At 45.3% G+C, this 19,103-nt stretch overlaps 1 protein-coding gene across 2 annotated transcripts in view; it reads right to left on the reverse strand.

Annotated features, from left to right (window-relative positions):
* Nucleotides 1-3,502: 3,502 nt before the first annotated feature.
* TYRO3 (TYRO3 protein tyrosine kinase) overlaps nt 3,503-19,103 on the reverse strand; it is a 41,283-nt gene continuing 25,682 nt past the window's right edge. For both annotated transcript variants that reach the window (XM_084207727.1, XM_084207728.1), the window contains exons 10-19: nt 18,570-18,699; nt 17,641-17,741; nt 16,602-16,697; nt 14,822-14,902; nt 13,079-13,171; nt 12,252-12,373; nt 11,830-11,939; nt 10,250-10,409; nt 8,793-8,929; nt 3,503-5,944 (exon numbers count right to left, since the gene is read on the reverse strand). In XM_084207727.1, the coding sequence (XP_084063853.1) occupies nt 5,569-5,944; nt 8,793-8,929; nt 10,250-10,409; nt 11,830-11,939; nt 12,252-12,373; nt 13,079-13,171; nt 14,822-14,902; nt 16,602-16,697; nt 17,641-17,741; nt 18,570-18,699 (1,406 nt within the window). In that variant the 3' untranslated portion in view covers nt 3,503-5,568. The remainder of the gene's footprint in view (nt 5,945-8,792; nt 8,930-10,249; nt 10,410-11,829; nt 11,940-12,251; nt 12,374-13,078; nt 13,172-14,821; nt 14,903-16,601; nt 16,698-17,640; nt 17,742-18,569; nt 18,700-19,103) is intronic.

Raw genomic sequence — 19,103 nt, forward strand, 5'->3', positions numbered from 1 at the left:
CTGCCACATGCCTGCAGAGTATTTCTGCTCCTCCTTCTCTTTGTGTATCTTTGTGTAAGAGGGATTCTGTAGGCAAATAACACCAGGAAACGTATTAATTAGCTCTGAACCTTGCCTGACTGTTGGGGAGTCATGCTGCTTTACATCACCTAGCAATGTGAACCTTGGGGGCTTTTAGCTTCCTTAAAGGTAATTTAATAAGAAGGAACAGCGAGAGGCAGCAGCAAGGGACCGAAGGGCTCTCTGCTCTGGCTAGCACCGTGCCACACAAGCAAAAGTCACTGTCGCAGAGGCATTCATTGGCAGAAGTGGGGAGGCAGCAGCAGCCTCCCACGCAGCTCAGGTAATGACAGGGTAGCAGCCAGGATCATTGTCTTATATATTAACTAAGAGAGCAGAGACCTTCTGAATTTGCTGCAGTAACTGCCATGTTGCAGTGTGCAGTCTGCTGCTCTCCAATGCCCCGTCATTTCTGTCAGCTCCCCCTTCCTGTCACTTTTACTGGCACTGTCTGGTTATCAGTATGTGCAGCAATCTCCTGTACTCCAGCTGGATCATTTATGCATGCAAGCCCTCCTTCCTTGTCACGAATTTGTGCTTCTTTATACCACATGCTGCCAAGAGCCAGCTCCTATAGACTTTTCTGGAAACTAGTCCAGTTCTACAAAATCTATACTGAACTGAGCAAAGCCTAAATCAACAAGTGCCATCTATCTCCTGGGGTCTCACATTTCTTTCAGATCTATTTCAAGCCAGTGAAAAGAAACTGGAAGAAACAAAAGCTGTTTAGATACTTGCTGTGCTGCTGAAATACCGGTTCCCTAATTTCAGTCCTACTGTCATATGTAACCAAAAGATGTTCCGTTTCACCTAACTGCAGTTGGGAGTGACTTGGCTTGGCATGCCTCAAGCTGGAGGATCCATGGAGTAATTAGGAAGTGAGGAGTCAATCATCTTTGTTGTTGCTAGACCTCAGTGCAGTGACTGAGGTCTGATTCATACCAACATTGAATTCCCTTTATATGACAGAAAACACAATCAAAACCCATGTCCATCAGTCTTTTCTGTTCTTGGACTAAGTAATTGATTTCTAGCTCTGTTTCCCATGGTAACAAGGCTCTCTGATCACCAGCTGCACGTGTTGGCCCTAATAGCTTTTGAATCCACTGCTTTATTTCAGCCAAATGCGATGGCAAGATTGAGGTCTGAAGGATAATTAAGTTCCCACAAGTTTTCTGAAAAAAGTCTGCATGTGGCAGACCCTATTACTTCCACATCAGTACTTTCACTGCAGATGGAAATTCAATGAGCATTAGATGCCAGAGACCCCACCAAAGCAAAAAGTCTTGTAAGAACCTTAACTAGGGGCAAGCTTCACCCAGAGGTTGCAATCATCCATTGGATCCAAATCCACAGGAATCCAGTGTTTGTAGAAAAACCTCACTATTTTAAGGGAGCGCAGCAGGTGTGAAATAACAAATCAGTATAAAATTAGGACTGTCCACGAGGGTTCCTCACAGAAATCCCTGGTGGAAACTAAGAGGATTTGCAAAAGTTGGTGATTGCTGAGCCTCCGGAGAGGATGAATAGTACCAGCAATGTATAGAATGTAAATCAAGAAAACATCTATGTGCAAACATTGTTCCTTTCACTGGTCAGCAAGACTCAGATTTTTACTCAAAATTAATTGCATTTCACTTCTAGGGAATGTTTTTAGAGAGTCAAGACTTCAACACTTCCCTCCAAACACATGTCAAGAAGGAAGGTGGCTGGTTCCAGTGTAGCTGTGCAGTAGCTCCAAAGTATATCCACGCACTCGCTGCAAGCATCTGCTGAGCTGCCAGCCCTTAGCACACCATTCCCCACACTGATCAGGTACCAGGTCAGGCTGCAGCAGCCCTGGATCTGCAGGCTGAGCTGCCAGCACAGCCCAGCTGAGGCCCATCATCAGCCCTGGCACTGGAGGTGACAGGGGCATGTCTCTTCCTGCACTAACTACTCCTATGCAACACAGGCAGTGCTGTGAGCTTCTGCTGTGCTCTTGCTAGGTGCTGTGGAGTCATGCTGCCTCACAACTTAGCTGGTAACTGCCCCACGTGGCCTGAGCCTCTGTCAAAAAGAAGGAGACCCTGTCTCTCCCTGTCTCAGGGAGATGTGGATGAAAGAGCGTGGTCAGGCTTACCCATATGGGACAGAAGTTGCTTCAGCATGAACGTGCACATGTTGGACATGCCACTGCCCCAGGATTCCAGGCAAGGGCTGCTGCTTGGGAAGATGGGAGGGACTGCACTGTTGGACTGGGTGATGGAAAAAAAGGGTGGCTGCGGGAGAAACATTTTGTTTAATTAAGAAAACGGTGTGCCAGGCTGGTGCTTAAATCAGAGCTGTTGGGCTGGAGCTTCCCTGGGGTCAGGATCACAGTGCTGTCTCCAAGCAGATGCAGGGTCAGGCCAGCTCTGTACAGCCTCTTTGTGATTTGAGAGCAAAATACTGCAGGGCACCTGGGCTGGACCAGAGAGAGCGCCCCATCCTTTACCAAAACACACAGCCAGCCCCCACCTCAGACACCTGCTTGGTCTCAGCTGAGGCAATGCCATCTCTGTTCTGTATCTCATATTTAAAATTTCACATTTCTGCTTTCTGACTCCCTCTTGACAGCTCATCCCATCTGTCCCCATTTTAAAATCTCCTTCCCTCCCTCTTTTTTCACTAGTTCTTCTTCTGGTGTTGTCTCTCCCACCCACAACACAGCCTCATTTGTACCTGGTCTCTCCAGGCTTTTATGCAAAAGGATTAAATCATCATTTGAAACAGATCTAAGGGACATAACTGGGCACTGGAACTTTAAAATATTAACTAAATCAGCTGCTTCATGCTTTGGAAGTCGTTTTTCCTGCATTGCAGATGGGGGGTGAGCGCTTGTGCTGTTTCCCATCACTCTTCCTCTCTGTGTGAGCTGCAGGCAGAGGGCGTGCAGCGTGCTGTTTGCCTGTGAAGAATAAAAGCGTGAGGTACGCCTTTTCTTCTCTGCAAGTTGGAAATCCAGGGGCTCTTTTATGTTGTGCTTGGAACATTTGAGTCAGGAGCTGAATTCTACCCACCTCCTCCAAAGCTCTTTTCCACTGAGAGCACTGCCAGTAGCTGGATGGGCACAGGTGACAATTTTCAGGGAGGAACTGACACACAGGTCTTGCATTCCTGGGTGGGAAGCACCACGTCCCAGTCAGGGCTTTTCCCCAGGTTCCTGCAGAGCGGTGGCAGCAGAGCCTCTCTTTGTGGAACCACTGGCCCCTGCCCATCAGATATTTAGCCTTCACAATCTCAAGGCCGGAGTAATGCAAGGTAACTGTCCCTGGGCAGGCCAAACATGTTCTCTGCCCCCGAGATGTAGCTCAGTCATGCTTGGTGAAGGAAGAAAGACGACTTTCAGCTGGGGCTGACTATGACCCCACACAGTTAGCGGGCATCATCACACGTTCTGCCACAGTTAAGAGGCTGGGACTCAAACACAGTACAGGTTTTATTATTAAAAAAATGCATAAAAACTAAAGACATGCTTCCCAGAGTTAGAGTCTATATGTACATCTGCACTTCCTAGGCAGCTGCAGGGAGCATAGCCTTCTGCCCTCGCTGCAAAAGTGCCCTGCACAGGTTTTTGTTACCCTTTGTTAGGTGTTATCTTCTCACCTGCATTTACAGCATTCCAGCTAAGTGAAGAGAAAACCCTGTACTGCCTGGGGCGTAAGATGGTAGAATTTGTATCTGTGACTGAGAAACCATACTGAATTTCTGGAGACACCTCTGGGACATCTCTGTTCAGTCGGAAACTTAACGGAAAGGACCCATGCTCAAGTCCCAGACTGAAATTCCCCTTCCCTAGGAAGAGTTCTCATAAGGGCTGAAGCTTGACCTGAATTTTATATTTAGACCCCGACCTTATGATAAGCAAATACTGTGTATTGAAGAGTGGAGTGTTCTGATACCAAGTCTGCAATCTCATTTGACTTTTTGGTCCCACCTTTGCCAACTCAGTAAATGCTGACATTTGTGGTATTAGTTTGAGGAAGTGCGATGTGGAATCCTAAGAAATACTGCCAAGTTTTCAGCGCAGTGAAAATAAAAGAAATTAAGATCTAGCAAATATTTAGGATAAGTAGATTAAGATGTAACTGCACTTCCTTGCTGGGAACCACTGCACAAAACAAATGCTGATTTACAGTAAAATATTAAATTATTAAAAACCACAAAAGCACTTGCAGTTACAGTGAGTCAGACATGCTGATTGGAAAACAAAACAAAACCCAAAGAGCAAACCCATTAATTTTGCCCTGTCTGGAAGGCTGCAGTGATACTACTCCATGTTTTATGTGACTTTTACAGCATGCCAGAAAGCCTCCTAAATAGGAAGGCCAGTGGTTCTCAAGCTTTTTCATCATGAGGCCTCTCTCTTCAGAAAGAATCTTCCAGTTGATCCCTCCCCTCAACACACATCTTTCTGAAATTGATTTCACATGTCACTGTAGCAGCTACAGTTCCTTGTTATTTGAAGAAGACATAGGACTAATAGAATGATTGAAAGAATCCAACTTTGAAGCAAATGCTGAATCCTGCTCCTGCTGAAACTGAGCAACTCTGTCATTCTGTATCTCAGTCTTCTTCCTCTCCTGGAGGGCAGCACTTAGCATTAATTAACACTGTTTCCCCATACTGCTGTTAAGTCCTCTCTACACTGCTTCCTTTCCATTCCTTTGAAGTTGGATTCTGCCCTCACACAAGCCAGCTGCTCTCCCTCCCTTTGCATTTTAATGTCAGCTGCAAGTCTAGTCAGGCCTGAACTGTCATCAAACAGAAGAAAAAGAAAGACATAAAAAAAAGGTGCATGGGGAGAAGAGGAATGCTGGATTTTCATTTTTTTTTCTAATTTCTTTGCTCACCAAAATTTCTGAAACTCTGAAAAGAGCCCTGGACTGAGGAAGCAGCAAATGTCACTGCATGAAATGAGCCAGATGTTCAAATGCAGCGCTGGGTAGGAGCAGATCCGCTGATCAGTTTGAGAACCACTGAGGTAGGCAACAAGTCTAGGCAGTACTGCTGAGTGAACACGAGGGGAATTTTGCCCTCTTGTCCTGAATGACAATATAAATACCCACTAGAGTTTTCAGGGGTACCAGTCCCAAAGTCACGCAGCCAGGATTGAAGACAACATCTACACAAGAGCAAGCACTGACTGAACAGAAGGTGTATTCAGCTCTGCTCCAGCACTCAGTGAGAAGAAGCAGAGCACAGATTCTGACTGCCGCCTTAGCTCTGAACTCCTTTCAGCAGGATGTGGTCAACCTGTAACCCCACTGCCTCCCTTCCCAAATCCAAGGGGTTGTTGGGGTTGCAGCTCTTCCAAGCTATTTGCCAGAGCAGCCCACACAGGTGGTGGAAGCTACAGAAGCTGCCCAAGAGCCCTGGCCAGTGCTGTTCAAAGCCATTCCAGATCCAGCATCAGAGCCCCAGGAGACAGCACCATGCTGCACACATCCAGTCCCAGGGAAGCAGAGTGTCACTGCTATGTACAGGCTAGCAACTCTTCTCTCCTTCTGTCTCTAGCTCACACAGAAGGCTTTTGTCCTCCCCTTCTTGTCCATCTGGATGCCTTTCACCCTCAGCATCATCTCCAAGGCACAAGGGGCTCATAATATAGCGATAGTCACTTGTGACAGCAGCAGCTGCCCCAGCAACAGTCTCTTCAGCATCCATGTTTCCAAAGGAGGCGTGCAGGGCAGGGTCACTTGCAGACGCCTCTTTGTCCTTCCCAATGTTGACATAGAGAGGATCTTGACTGGAAGAGAGCGTGGACATCCTCCCGCGAATCATTTCCAGCTGGGACCGGAGTACGCCAAAGCTGGGCCGTAGCTTGGGCTCAGGATGCCAACATCTGCACATGAGATCATAGCTGCAAAATAGAGGGGGACAAGAGCACTGAGAAGTGGAGCAGCCATGCCCTGCACCTCTGAACAGGGGCTCTGGGCAATGAAGCTTAAAAAACACAGACACTTCCCCCAAAACCTGTCAGCTTTGGCCTTGCACAGGTGACACAGCATCAATGGCCGTTATGGGTCTAATTTCTGGTTTCTTCCCATTTCTAAGGGCATTCTCCCTTTGGTCAAAAATGTTATTTATATGGTATCAAAGACCCAAAAGCCCTGTCAAAGTATGCTGAATTTCCTGGTAAAGCCCTTGTTCTGCTGTCTCTAGGGAGCTAGAATAGGACTTTGAGTGTGACATCACCTAGTAATAGCTTTTGAATTTATTCACAAAAAGCACCCTCACAACCTCTGCCACCCTGAAGCTGAAGCCATCCCTCCAAATTCTAGTTCAAGAGCAGATAAAACACAGGAAGAAAACAAAGATCAAACTGCGGGAGGTGCATGTTATTCCCAGAGTATCCTTTCTTTCATGCCATGTTAACTCAGCTCCCAGAGTAACGGAAGTGTGCTGCTGTGGCTGCCTGACAGGTTGTCAACAGGACTGGAAAAAGGCACACTGGGTTTGTTTAGAGGGCTGTTAAAGAATGGCCAACGGCTTCAGTGCTGGAAGAGGGATGCTGAAATGTCCTTTCAACTACAAAGGTGCCACCCCTGTGCAGAAGACATGTTCAGGGCCATTACAGGTCCCATCCTGCAGCCTTCCTCCTCTGGTCAAATCCCAGCGACCTCAGCTCTGGGTGCCCCAGGGGCAGCATGAGGAGACAGTCACTGGCTCTGCTGGCCCGTGCTTGGGCAAGGGAAGAGGAGCTGTGCTGCCCTGCACTCACAGCTCCGTGTCTCCGCTGGCCGCCCTCCCGCCCGCCAGGCCCGCGGCCGGAGCGCTGCGCTGGAGCACGGCCAGAGCCATTGTCCTGCTCCTCTTTGTGCATCACCCACAAGACTGGCAGCTGCATTCCTGTGGTGTTATTGTTGCCAGTTTTGCAGGGAACAGGAACAAAGCACAGTGCTGGCACTGAAAAACACTGCATACAAATGAACCTCAGTTGAACTTGTAAATGGAAAAAAATCTGATGTGGCCTGTACTGGGAAATAAAGCATTTCATGATGGGTTTTATTTTACTTTTTGTATTCCTTGTGATCAGATTTACAAGACTGTTTCTGATCTCACACTACTTTTACAGAAAGCTTCTATGGTTCAGTTGTCTTAATCCTGATTTACATCCCTCACAAACAGTAGAAATGATTATAAAAGCTGCAGATAAAACAAAAACTTTCAATTCTGTGCAACCAAATTAAATACTTGCTTTTACCTTTGCTGTCCATTGAATAATCCATTTGAAGGAAAGGTAGAAAAACACTGGCTGTACTGAATCAGCTCAAAGGTCCCTTTGCCCCAGTACCCTGTGCCTGACCGAGTCCAGTAGCAACACTTGGGGAAAGCATGTAAACTGAGGGTGAGCATGAAGTGAGATCTTTCTGGTATATTCTCTCAGGTCTCCATAACCTGTAGCTCAAGCACCTCACAAAAAAATGGTTGTACCTTTTCAATAGTTTTTGATGGATTTTTCTCCAGTGCCTATCTAGTAGGTTTTTGAGTCTCTTCTCTACTTTCTTCATCTCTAACATCTTACAGCCATAAGCTCCACAACTTGGAACCAAAGCTCCTCAGACCAGTCGAGATGCAGATGTGTAATTAATTTAAACAGTGATATAACTATTTTTATTTATACTCAGTAAAAAAATGAACTGCTCAGAAGATAAATGTGTTCACCTTTAGTAACATGAGCACAGATTATTCCCTATGTAGGAAAAAAGGAAAAAGCAAAAGCAACTACATTAAATAATCCACTATCAGAGCAGGAGGGAAGAGGGAGGAAAGAGGTCTTAGACCACTAAAATCAGCGCTTATAGTTATATCTTGCTTTGGGCACAACACAGAAAACAGAGCCTTGCTTGGGCCCTCAGTGAAATGATTTCATCTTGTCCAGGCAAGGCAAGTTTTACCTTGGGATAAGTTATGGTGACACTCCCTGGGGGATCCCAGCCCCGTGTGAGGAGACCAGGAATCTCCAACCACCACCCGTGGAAGAAGGGTTCCTGAGCAAGCATTTCTTGTGACCTGCTGGCCAAGAGTGATCCCTTGGCAGCAGGATTAAGGCAGGAGCACAGGTTGCAGCATGGGGCTGCCTGCTGCCCTGTGGACTATCTAGGTCCTTCCTGTAAGTCTAAAAAGTCTGTAACCAGAATCTTCAAGATTGTCCGGGATTTGTTCCTAGATGTAATTTAAGGTGAGACACTGATCTACACAACCTTAGTTTGTCCCATCTGATCTCTTTCAGCCTGCTACTTCTGAGAGTAGTAGATCAAAATCTGAAAACTGGGCCAAGATTTTGAAAGACACATGCAGGCCACTGCCTCTGCAATCCAGTTTCCTTGTAGTCTTGCTAGACTGCCCCTCTGTTCAGCCTTCAGGGTGTGCCACGGAACTCATCCCTTTGCTCAGATGCTGGCCTGAGACGGCAGGGTTCAGTGATTCTGGAAACACAACTACAGTTTCCACAAAGCCAAGAACTGCTAATGTTGACCCTGCTGAAACCATTGAGCCAAGTTAGCTGCTTGTGTAGTTACCACAGGTTCCTGGGAGCTCTGCCAGCAAAGAATATCTAGTAGCTAACCCAGGGACTTTCTAGTGAATGGCTCTGTGTACTGGAAAGTGGAGAGATTCAGATCAGTGTCCCAGCCAGCTGCCTCTGTTTCCTTCCAGCGAGCCAAATTTCTTAAAAAATCATGTCAGCAGGGTGAGGAAGTACTCACACATCTTCCAGGCACTCCGGGGGCTGCTTCAGCCTGTTCCCACTGATGAGGTAGTTGTAGATTTCTGCATTCTCAATGCCAGCATAAGGGGTTTGCCCTCGGGTCACAATCTCCCACATGGTCACCCCAAACGCCCACTGAAAGAGAACAGCACACAGAACAAGTGAACAGACCATTCCCTGCTCGCTGGGCTTGCTTTCAGTGTGCTCAGACTGCGCTGGGGAATGTCATCTGAGCAGCAGTGATGCAAGGACTATCCAAATTCTAGCTAGAAAACAGAAATGACCCACCAGATGCTGCTGGTGCTGGCACATCATCCTAGGAGACAGCTGAAGGCCCTGTCCTGCAGTGGAGCAGGGGAAGACTTGGGAGCTACTCCCTCCTGTCTTCCACCTGCAGATCTTTCCTACTTATGTTCTTTAAGGTATGTGGTATCAGTTTTTTGGTTCCCAGATAGAAGAATATTTTGGTTTGGGGATCACAAATCAGTTTCTTAATTCATTTAACCAGATTCTGAGCTTCTAGTAATGTACAGGCACAAGTGAAAGCAGAATTTAGCCAATAAGCACAGCAAGAACAAACCACTTATGGCTCACATTCATTTCTGCTTTACACTGTGCAGCCGTACTTGTACTTTTCAACTAAACTGCAAGGTTTGTGAGGTGCAAAAAATTATTATTTTTATAAGCAAACCCCTGTCCAATGTTTGTTGTAAACAGGCTGAACTAGTGATTGCCAATCACTAAACCCTGTCTGCAGTGGATGCAGCAATGGCTGGGCAACACAGCAGCCACATTGCAAGGCACTCTTGGTTATTTCAAGGACATTGTGACAGGGATAACTGGATAGGCAAGACCACAGGACTGAAGGGCAAAATTACTGTGAAAATAGATCAGAAGGCAGCAAGGAAGAGGGAAGATGGTATCACAAAAGAAAAATCCCAAAAGGAAAATTAGTAACAATTTCAGATGAATGGCTTTAGCCTTGCTCCCCAGGGGCAAAGACATGGGGAGTGTCTAAGCACTGATGTATCCAGATCTACGGAGTTCCACCAATGCCTTCTGCAGCACAGAGCACCTTTGCTGCACTTGTACCTAAGTGTGTGGGTCTCCCACGTTTCCATGTCACCTTCAAACTGTCAGGCAGAAGAGAAAGGAAAAATAATAATAAGAGAGAAGAAACTGCATAAAGAGAGGAAAAGGAAGAGGAGAAGGGGAAAGATGAAGAGGAGGATGGGGATAAACACTGAAAAATAAAGGACAAAAGGACACCAAGAAGAAAAGGTGGATGTTTTCTGCCATTAACCACTCTCATATATTTTTAGCCTTGAGTTCTGACATCCCTCAAACACAAGGTAAACTCCCTTTCCTATCACCAGGGCCTTTTCCCACCCTCAGTGGGATTCCTTCCCTCCAGCAGGAATACAAGTGGTCCCAGTGCACCAGAGCAAACCTCACCACATCGCTGTGCGTTGTGTACAGATTATCCGCCAGACTTTCCAGAGCCAGCCACTTCACTGGCAGCTTGGAGGCACAGCCCTGGCGGTAGTAGTCTCCACTGTAGATTTTCTTAGAAAGTCCAAAGTCTGCAACACTCACGTTCATGTTCTCATCCAACCTGCGGGAAAGTTTTCACAGTTGAGGAAAGGAAAGCATTTATTGGCTACCTCGGGGGGGAAAAAAAAAAAAAGGTATATAGCTCACCAAGTATTACAGAAAAGGAGAATGATTTCATCTATTGGTGACCAATGTGAAATAGTTTAGTGGTCTCAAACTAGTTCCTTCAGACTAACAGGGAACTAATCATGACTAAGGAAGTAAGAAAGTGGCTAGGCTCAGATAGTCTAGACTCTTACACACAGCAAACTCAGATACTTTCTGTTTCCAGGATTATCAGAGGACATCTGTAATGCTCACTGCTATCACCAAGGCCTGCACCCCGTATTAGAAATCAAAAAAATCATAGGGTTATTGCCTAGACTGCCTGTTAAAACTGCTTGAACTGCTAGATCTGCAACATCTCTCCAGGCCTGGTTAATGGTCTGAATTGCTCTGTCACCCACTTAAACCTATACATGTTGGCAGACGGTCCAAGTAAAGACCACAAACTTCATGCTCCCAGGCCTCATAAAGAACTCACTGCTTCCCCCAGACGATATGCTGAAACAGGCATTCAGCTTCCTCTGGAGGATGTCTTTGAAAATAGAAAATCAGTATGGGTTTCTCATAAATGCCAAAGCAGGCTAACCCATCATTTTTCATCATAACTATCAGGCTCTTTGTCTGTACATCTGGACATTGAAATGCCTTTGGAAATCTGTGTCTCATTGTGGATTTTATTGGTTGTTGTGGTTTTGTTCAGAGGCAGAGCTCTGCTGTCACGATGAGCTGTTCCTTACTCCATTCTCAGGAAGAAGCAGAGTGGAAAGGATAAAAAAAGGACTTTTCTTTCCTTCAAAGCAGTCAAGGTAGTCTGGCGTCAAGAACAGTCAAGTGGGATCATATGGTCTGTTCACCATGCAAATATTTTCAGAGGCATTCTCTACAAGCTTTCAAGGAAACTGCAATTCTTATATTGTGATAATAAAGTCCTCAAAATAGATACCAGAAATACAGACTTCATCATACAATGAACGTTCTTTTCTCCTAACACAGCCAAACCCATTCCCTCCTGCTGGTTACTTTATATTGTGGAACAAATAGCCTATGCTGACACAAAACCACTGCAGTGGCAAATTACAAATACATATTGTAATCAACTCTATGAAACTCTATCTGCAAACCAGTGATAGAAAAGTTCATTATAAAAAGGCTCTGTTGGAAAGATCAGTGGGACTTTAGGAGTTGCTCCCTGCTCCCAGCATCACGACCACACACCCCACCACAATGACCATGACTCCTCTATGTCTATTGTCACTTAATGCAAGGATCAGCATTCTTAGACAAGACCCCTTACACTTCTGTCATGCAAAGGGTTTTTCATCCCTCCCTCACCTACTCTGGTCTTTCTTTTCTCTAAAAACTCATGAACCACTTACATGCAGTTCCGAGCTGCAAGGTCCCTGTGTATGAAATTTTTTGAGCTCAAGTACTCCATCCCGCTGGCAATGTCAATCATGAACTTGAGGAGTGTCTGAACAGGCAAGTTCTGTAAGAAATAACAGTTTAGGTTCTATTCCTGGAGGCTTTCAAGCAAATATGACAGAACTGCAAGGTTTGCTGGCACTTCACAGAGCAGGGATGGGGAATACAGGGGGGGGATGGGATGGGATGGAATGGAGGAGCTGGTGCCCAGCATGCATGGAATGAAATACTTTAGGATCACATCTCACAACTTCCCCTAGTACTAAAATCCAATCACCTGCCAGTGCCTTTGGGAGACCAATCCTGAGCTGCTCCAAATACATTCTCTGAAAATCCCTAACCTCCCAGAAGGAATTCTACAGTAAGACAGACTTACAAATGGGTTTTCTCCAATCCTTGACATCAGCAAAAAAGCATGAAGGTCTCCATGCTTCATGAAGGGCAGGATCACCATGGGAATTGGGAGACGGCCCTTGGGACGGCTTCGTAGACTGACTCCTGGTGAGGACACACACAGCAAAGGGGTGTTAGCAAACAGATTATTCCCAGGAGGAATCTTACAGGCTGCTGTGCCTTCCTCTTACAGATCTGGAGGAGAATGTGCACTTTTAGTGCTAGATTCCATGCTCCAAGCTTCTGTGACTTTATGCCACGTGGTAAGATGCCTCTAACTCTGTTTGCTTCAGAGGCTGTACTAAGAGCCTAGTGGCCTCTCAGCTCTTCTTGCAGGACCAACTAAAAATGCTTCTAGGATCACTCCAGACCAGACAGCCCCAATCCCAGGCTCTGCAGAGCACTCTCCACATCATGGAAAATACCTGCATTCCAAAGTGTCTACCCATGAATGTCTCGCTTCTTACTCAGTATTTTGGAAAAGCACAATCATCCTCCTATTTATAGCCTACCTGCCCACATTTCACAGGAGTTCAGCCACGTCTCAGCCAGCCAACGTCTCCCTGATGCATTTGCAAGAACCAAAGAACCACTAAGTAGGAGATGGCTGTTCCTGATGTGTGAGGGCAGGTGTGGGGAGCATTACACACACTCCAGCCCCCTGGGGCCCGGGAAGGAGCAGTGCTGACCTGCGCAGGACTCCAGGCAGCACAGAGGAGGCTGCAGCAGCACTGCTGGGGAGAGTGAGGCTGTGAGGGATAATGCAGGAGCAGGAGGTGCTCTGTGGCACGAGCAGCAGCTCTGTCTTACCGATCAGTTTGGTGACATGAGGGTGGTCAAACTCCTTCATGCAGGCAGCCTCTCGCAGGAACTCCTCAATGTCAGTTGAGGTGAAGATGTCCGCTGGAAAAAGTGACTGTAAGTTTTCTTTCTTTGTAGGTGGCTCCAAGGGGCTTTACAAATAATGATTGTCAAAAGCTTGTTCTTTGTGGCACAGCACATCTTCTCAGACCTATAGCTAGATAAGCCATTTTACAACAAAGCAGAGCCCAACACTCTCTCCTGGGATGGGCAGCAGCCAGCCCATATCAGGGACATCTGGTAAATTAGTTCTTGGTAAAGAACTACTGGTTAGCAGCTCTTTTCTCAGTAAGAACTTTCTTTGGAAGCTCTGCAAACCGTGTGGGGGTGAAAGATGTAAGAATTAATTAGGTAAAAGAACCTAAACTACAAATGTCAGGGAGAGGAGACGTCACGCAAATGAAAGAAAATGTTGAAACTGAGGAGATGGCCCAGAGCCTGTGACTGGCACAACAGGACCCAACTAATCTCTGACAAGGAAGCCATGAAAGATAAATACTTTATATGTCTCTTAGCATGATTGAGTCTTATCAGGCACTAGAGCTAAGATTTCTTAAATAACCACACTACTGGACAGCTTGGAACAAATTCAGCAGTGATGTACATCAGCAAAATTCTGAAATAAATTATTTCTCATTGCTATGACTCCAGATTTATGGAAATATGTCAATATAATCAAGAAGCATCCCAGTCTACTATTCCCACCACTGCTGCTGCTGAATTTATCAAGTCCTCCAGTCCTGCTGCAAGATCAGACTCAGACCTGTAGGGGAGTGTTCACATTATCTACTTTAGACAAGTAATTTCAATATAATTCAGAAGACAAAAGGAGATTCCCTTTTTACAGTCAATGAAGGAAGGAAGGTGCCTCTGGAGGCTGACAGATTGTTCCTTAGTTATACGCCTGAAGGGAGACATTCTGACCACACAAAAGCTTGCAAGCTAATTAGAATCATTGTTGAAACTGGATAAAATGATACAAGTTACACTAGAATGGTACTAAGTGTATTTAGTACAAGCTGTTACTCCATGACAGCAAACTGAGCTCCAGAGATAAGTGAGTTTGACTGCTTTCAGTCAGTCACAGTTAATTTTTGCCTTACAGGCAAAAGGGATCAAATAACGTAGGTTAACATACATAAGCACAGATATATGCACATTTCCTCTATTTTATACCTATCTCTTAATTGCTTTTCTTGTTACAGACTTCTGCCTGTTAGTTGCCCTAGTTATGTACGCTCACCAAATGGCAAATCTGAAGGGAGCTGTACTGCTCAGTCAAAAGTGCTGACTGAGATGAGTTAGCTTGTCACTGCATTCAGCCCCGACACTCTTCTGTTTATTCCAGGCTATGTGCTTGCAGGAATACTGTTCTTTCACTGCTGAATTATTAGGGCAGAGCAGACCTGTCTGAACTGTCTGTGCTACATGATGTAGTGGTTTTGGTTGCATTCACCACGTGCTACATGTTGTAGAAGCAACTAGGTGGTATAGGTCCTTTCCTGAAGAGCTGCTACTACAAAAAGAGTGACATGAAAGGCATGGGAGACAACATGGGTGGAGTGGCTGAGTGGGAAGCTCAGAGAGAAATAAAGAGCACCAGAGGATGTTTGCTGAGAATAGGACAGACAACATTTAATCTTTGCAAGCTCTCTCTTCTTGAGTAATTCAGGTAGCCCTGCTCCCACATACCTTTCAGCATCTTCACTGCCACTTTCTGGAAAGAGCCATCATCTAGCTTCAGTAGTGCCTCTCGAACTGACCCAAACTCTCCTGTAAAATTATCAGAGTAGGCTGTGAGGGAACAGCTTCTTGTGAAGAAAGTATGATTCACAGCAGGTTCACTTCAGGGGTCACTGGCAAAGAAGCTGAGTACCCATAAGAAATGCTCTGTTTTTCATTCTGCAGTACCAGACAGCAGCTTTCAGCACATGTGTGTCTAGAAGATATCACTATCAACAGACAGAGCTCACTGTGCTGGCAGTCCAGAAGGGAAAAGAAAATGAGAAGGGAAAAAAGCAATTCCTGGCCAGACAGATGATGCAGAGACAGAGTTCAGGCTGGGCAGACATTTTTGGGGAAGCCATAGCATGAGGGATGAGTCTGATTGAGGTTCTGTTCAGAGAGGAGGCTCTTTGCTGGAGCAGCAAGTGGATGGGTTGGCTGAGGAAGCTCTTGGTATTGACAGCCATCAGAGCTGAGTGATAGTGCCAGGGCTCAACCATTTGAGACACAGTTATCTCTCAAAACTCAGTGAATTACTTCTATGAATCACAGCTGACCAGAGAAACCATAGAGTATCTACTTGTGTGTGAGTGATATGTTGATTCACAGAAGGCAGTATTTTGCCCTGATGTGTTCTCTAAGGGAGTTAAGAGGAAATGCAGCGGGCCAAAACCTCTTTAAATTATTTAGCCTAAAGAGGCCTTATACCTCTTTAGCCTAAATATTTATAACAGCCTCTCTGGATTAGATCTGGCTCTAGATTTGCTCTCCCTAATTTTGTAACTGCTTATCCCACCCACAATGTTTTAGTATGAGGAACTCTGATACTGAAAAGAAGGAAGCAAAATATGGCACTCAGGACACCTACCCCAGAAGTATTATCTTCCCACTGGCTTTTCACCAGTGTCCTTCACTACTCTATGGCATGTGCTTACTTCACAAAAACCATGAGCAGTGGATCTGACCACAAATCAGGAAAATGGGAAGGAACAAAGGTATTTTGTGCTGCTCCCATACTATGGAGCAGTTGCTCAGCTGTAGAGTCAGATAATGCAGTTATGTCATCTTATAACATGTGACCTGGGCTTGTGGCAGTGGGGCTGACAACATGGACCTGGTCCTGCCAGCTGGCATCCCCACACCAAGGCCATGCCCTGGGACCCCTCTGCAGCCAGTTTCAGTTTACCTGTCATGGGAGCAGCCCAAGAGGTTTGAAATAGGATCCCAGAAACTGGCCAAGAGCTAACACTCACAGATGACACGTGTTTGATTACTTAGCATTGTTAGGCCCTCTGAGATCACTTCTGCAGGAAGGTCATCTTCCTGCTCTGAAAAAAACACATTTGTTTTAGGAGGGACGGAGTGGAAGAATGCTCCCTGTGGGAAAGGGTCAAAAAACCCTGCAATAAAACTAGTCTTATAAAGAAAAATGAAAAGGTGAAGTTTAATTGAATATTCCTTTGTTTAATCTCTGCAAGAAATTCACACTGCTTTGGAAAGCTGAGCATAGGCTGCAGTTCATGGTTGTGTAGAGCCATATTACAGGAATGGCTTAGCCAATATCCTCTTAGTTATGCTAAACCCCTGAAACGTTTTATCCCAGCGGAAAGGATAGGTCCATTTAAATTTCCATCTACAAGCTGGAGAGAAAACAGGCTGTTTCTTGTAATTGCTTCTTCCTACTCAACAGTTAAAATAACACAAGTGGGATTTTCAATGTAAACCCTTGTTCAGTTTTGGTTCTTACCCTTGCCCAACATCCTTCCCAAGGTGAACTGCTGTTCTTGGATTAAGACATCTTTTAGTTTTGTCTTCAACTCATCACTGATCCCTACACTCTCCACTGGGGAAAAAAAACAACAACAAAACAAATGAAGCATCAAATGAGGGATATTTAAATATTCTGTCACAACATCAAGAGTCACCTGTTCTAATCTCCATCTCCAATCTGGTTCCCACACTGTAAGCAGGAAAACCTGAAAAGGGCAGAATTCCCTTCCATGTCCTCTAGCCTCACCTCAGACAAGTGGCCAGTACCTTTCAACCATCAGAAAATGTACCTACAGTACTTAAAGGGAGAGGGTGTGATAATACCACCCTCAAACAATCCAAGAACAACAGGAATACAGAAATAATGTAAAAATGCTGAGAAGACAAAATCCAATCTGAAGGGCCACTGATAGACACTGGTTCATGCAGCTTAATTTAAGCTGATGGAGCTGCACCATTTTAATGACTTGACTGGAGCATGATTCTACCCCAGCTAAGCAGTGCTGCCACAGAGAGCCATGCCCTTCCTGAACCAGGAGACAGAAATGGATGACCTCAATGGATCATCTGACCATTCCTGGGACTCCATCTCCCCTTTGATAAGTTACTAACTCCTGGCTTTCCAAGACTGATTAATTGGTTCATGCTTGTAGCACAGTTCAGCTTACTGAGTTTAAAAAGTCCTGCTAATATTGTTCAGCCATATTTATCTCACCACTGGATTATATTCCAGTTGAAGGAGTCCTTGTATTGTGAAACTGGGGCAAGGGAGTGGTGAATTTATGTCTTGCATTATTATACATAATGACTGTAGCTGTAATTAGCAAGGGCTTTGTAATTGGTATGGAAACAGCCACTCTGACCTTTCACCTCTGCAATTCACAGCGTCTAAGCCTCATTGTAAATTAATCCCATGTTTTTGATCAAGAAATATCAGTTTCAGTGAAAACAGAGAGAGCATTGTAAATGCATGAACACGGCTTCCCGGCCAGAATCACTCAGGTCATTTTACTTACATGTTGCTTCAATGAGCTCTGGGCCCTCCCTGTTGAAAGACCTGGCAGCTCTGAAATGGACTGCTGGATCCCCTCTGCCAACCACACTGCCAAAGGCATGGCTAGAAGGCAGAAAAGACACACAGGACCATGATTACATGGGGCATTCACTTCTAAAAGGGTGTGTTGAACAGTATGGATGATTTTTCGCTCCTTGCCACATAAATTCTGCAGACTGTTTTGTTAAAGAGGGTGTATCTGGAGAGGAGGAGCATGCTGCTTTGCTGATGCACCTACAGCCTTCCAAAACAGGGGAATCACTCCTCCCAAGTGAGAAGCTGCAGGTTGGGGCTGGTTGCAGGAGTTATAGGAACAGAGATGCAGGAGTTATAGGAACAGAGATGCTGCTTTGACAGGGAGGTCTGGGAGACTGGAAAGAACGAGAACCTTGTTTGCAGTAGGGAGCAAACCACAGCCAAATGTCAGAGGTGATGGAAAGGAAGCTTTACTGGGGATCCAGAAGGTTTTGGGCAGTCAGGAAGTTACAATCAGCTGATAGAATGAAAACCAGCATGGGATAAAGGGCTCAGACCATAAGAATACAGATATTTCACCTGTGGATTTTTCTCTTAAGCAGCAGTGCTAAGAATTACCTTGATAGAGTTTATATTTGTATAGTCTAATAAGGCCTTGCTATTAACATTTTTTCTACTGTATTGTTGGTGATGTCATTTTGAAGAAAAGGCAGGCTCCCCAAAATTATGGAAAAAACCCAATGACAACAAACCCCCCAAAAAAATCCCAACAAAAAAACAACCAATACAGTTACCTAAATAAACTGCCAAAAGTACTCCATCCACAATGCTTTTTTGAAAAATATTTGAGTCAGAACCCACAATAGAAGAGAAAGCAGAGATCTCTCTAACCAGCACAAGGAGAAACTGCCTTACCCAAACCGAGTTTCCTTTCTTCTTTTTCGAAGGAGAATAAGAGCCAGGGCAACAGCTGTGACCAGAGCTGTGAGAATGCCCAGTGCCACAGGAACCCAGGACGTGCCATAAGGAGGTTGTCTCTGGCCACCTAGATGATGGAGAAAACACCAGTCAGAAAACAGAAGACTGCTAATGTTAAACAGACCAGTTTCTCCTTTAGTTTTTAAATGGGAAAGCCATGCTGCTGGACCTGGTTGATCTTTGTATACTGGAATTTGGCATAAACAGGCACTCAGCCAATCATCAGGAAAAATAGCTGTTCCTCACAGCAAAGGCAGAGCAGAAGCATCTAGTTGTCAGAAACTATTGGTTTTGAGCCTTGAGAATGAAACAGGTGCTGCACCAGATTATATTATTTCACATGAGCTCATGATCTGGGGCACTTCGGACCAGAAGGTTCCTTAGCATGATCATTCTGTGTGTGGGCTTCACCCTGTCCTGTTTGAGACAGACCAGAACCTCGACCAGGTAACACAGCACTACCTGAATGTC

This window comes from Fringilla coelebs (genome assembly GCF_963513975.1).
Source record: "Fringilla coelebs genome assembly, chromosome: 6".
NCBI lineage: Eukaryota > Metazoa > Chordata > Aves > Passeriformes > Fringillidae > Fringilla > Fringilla coelebs.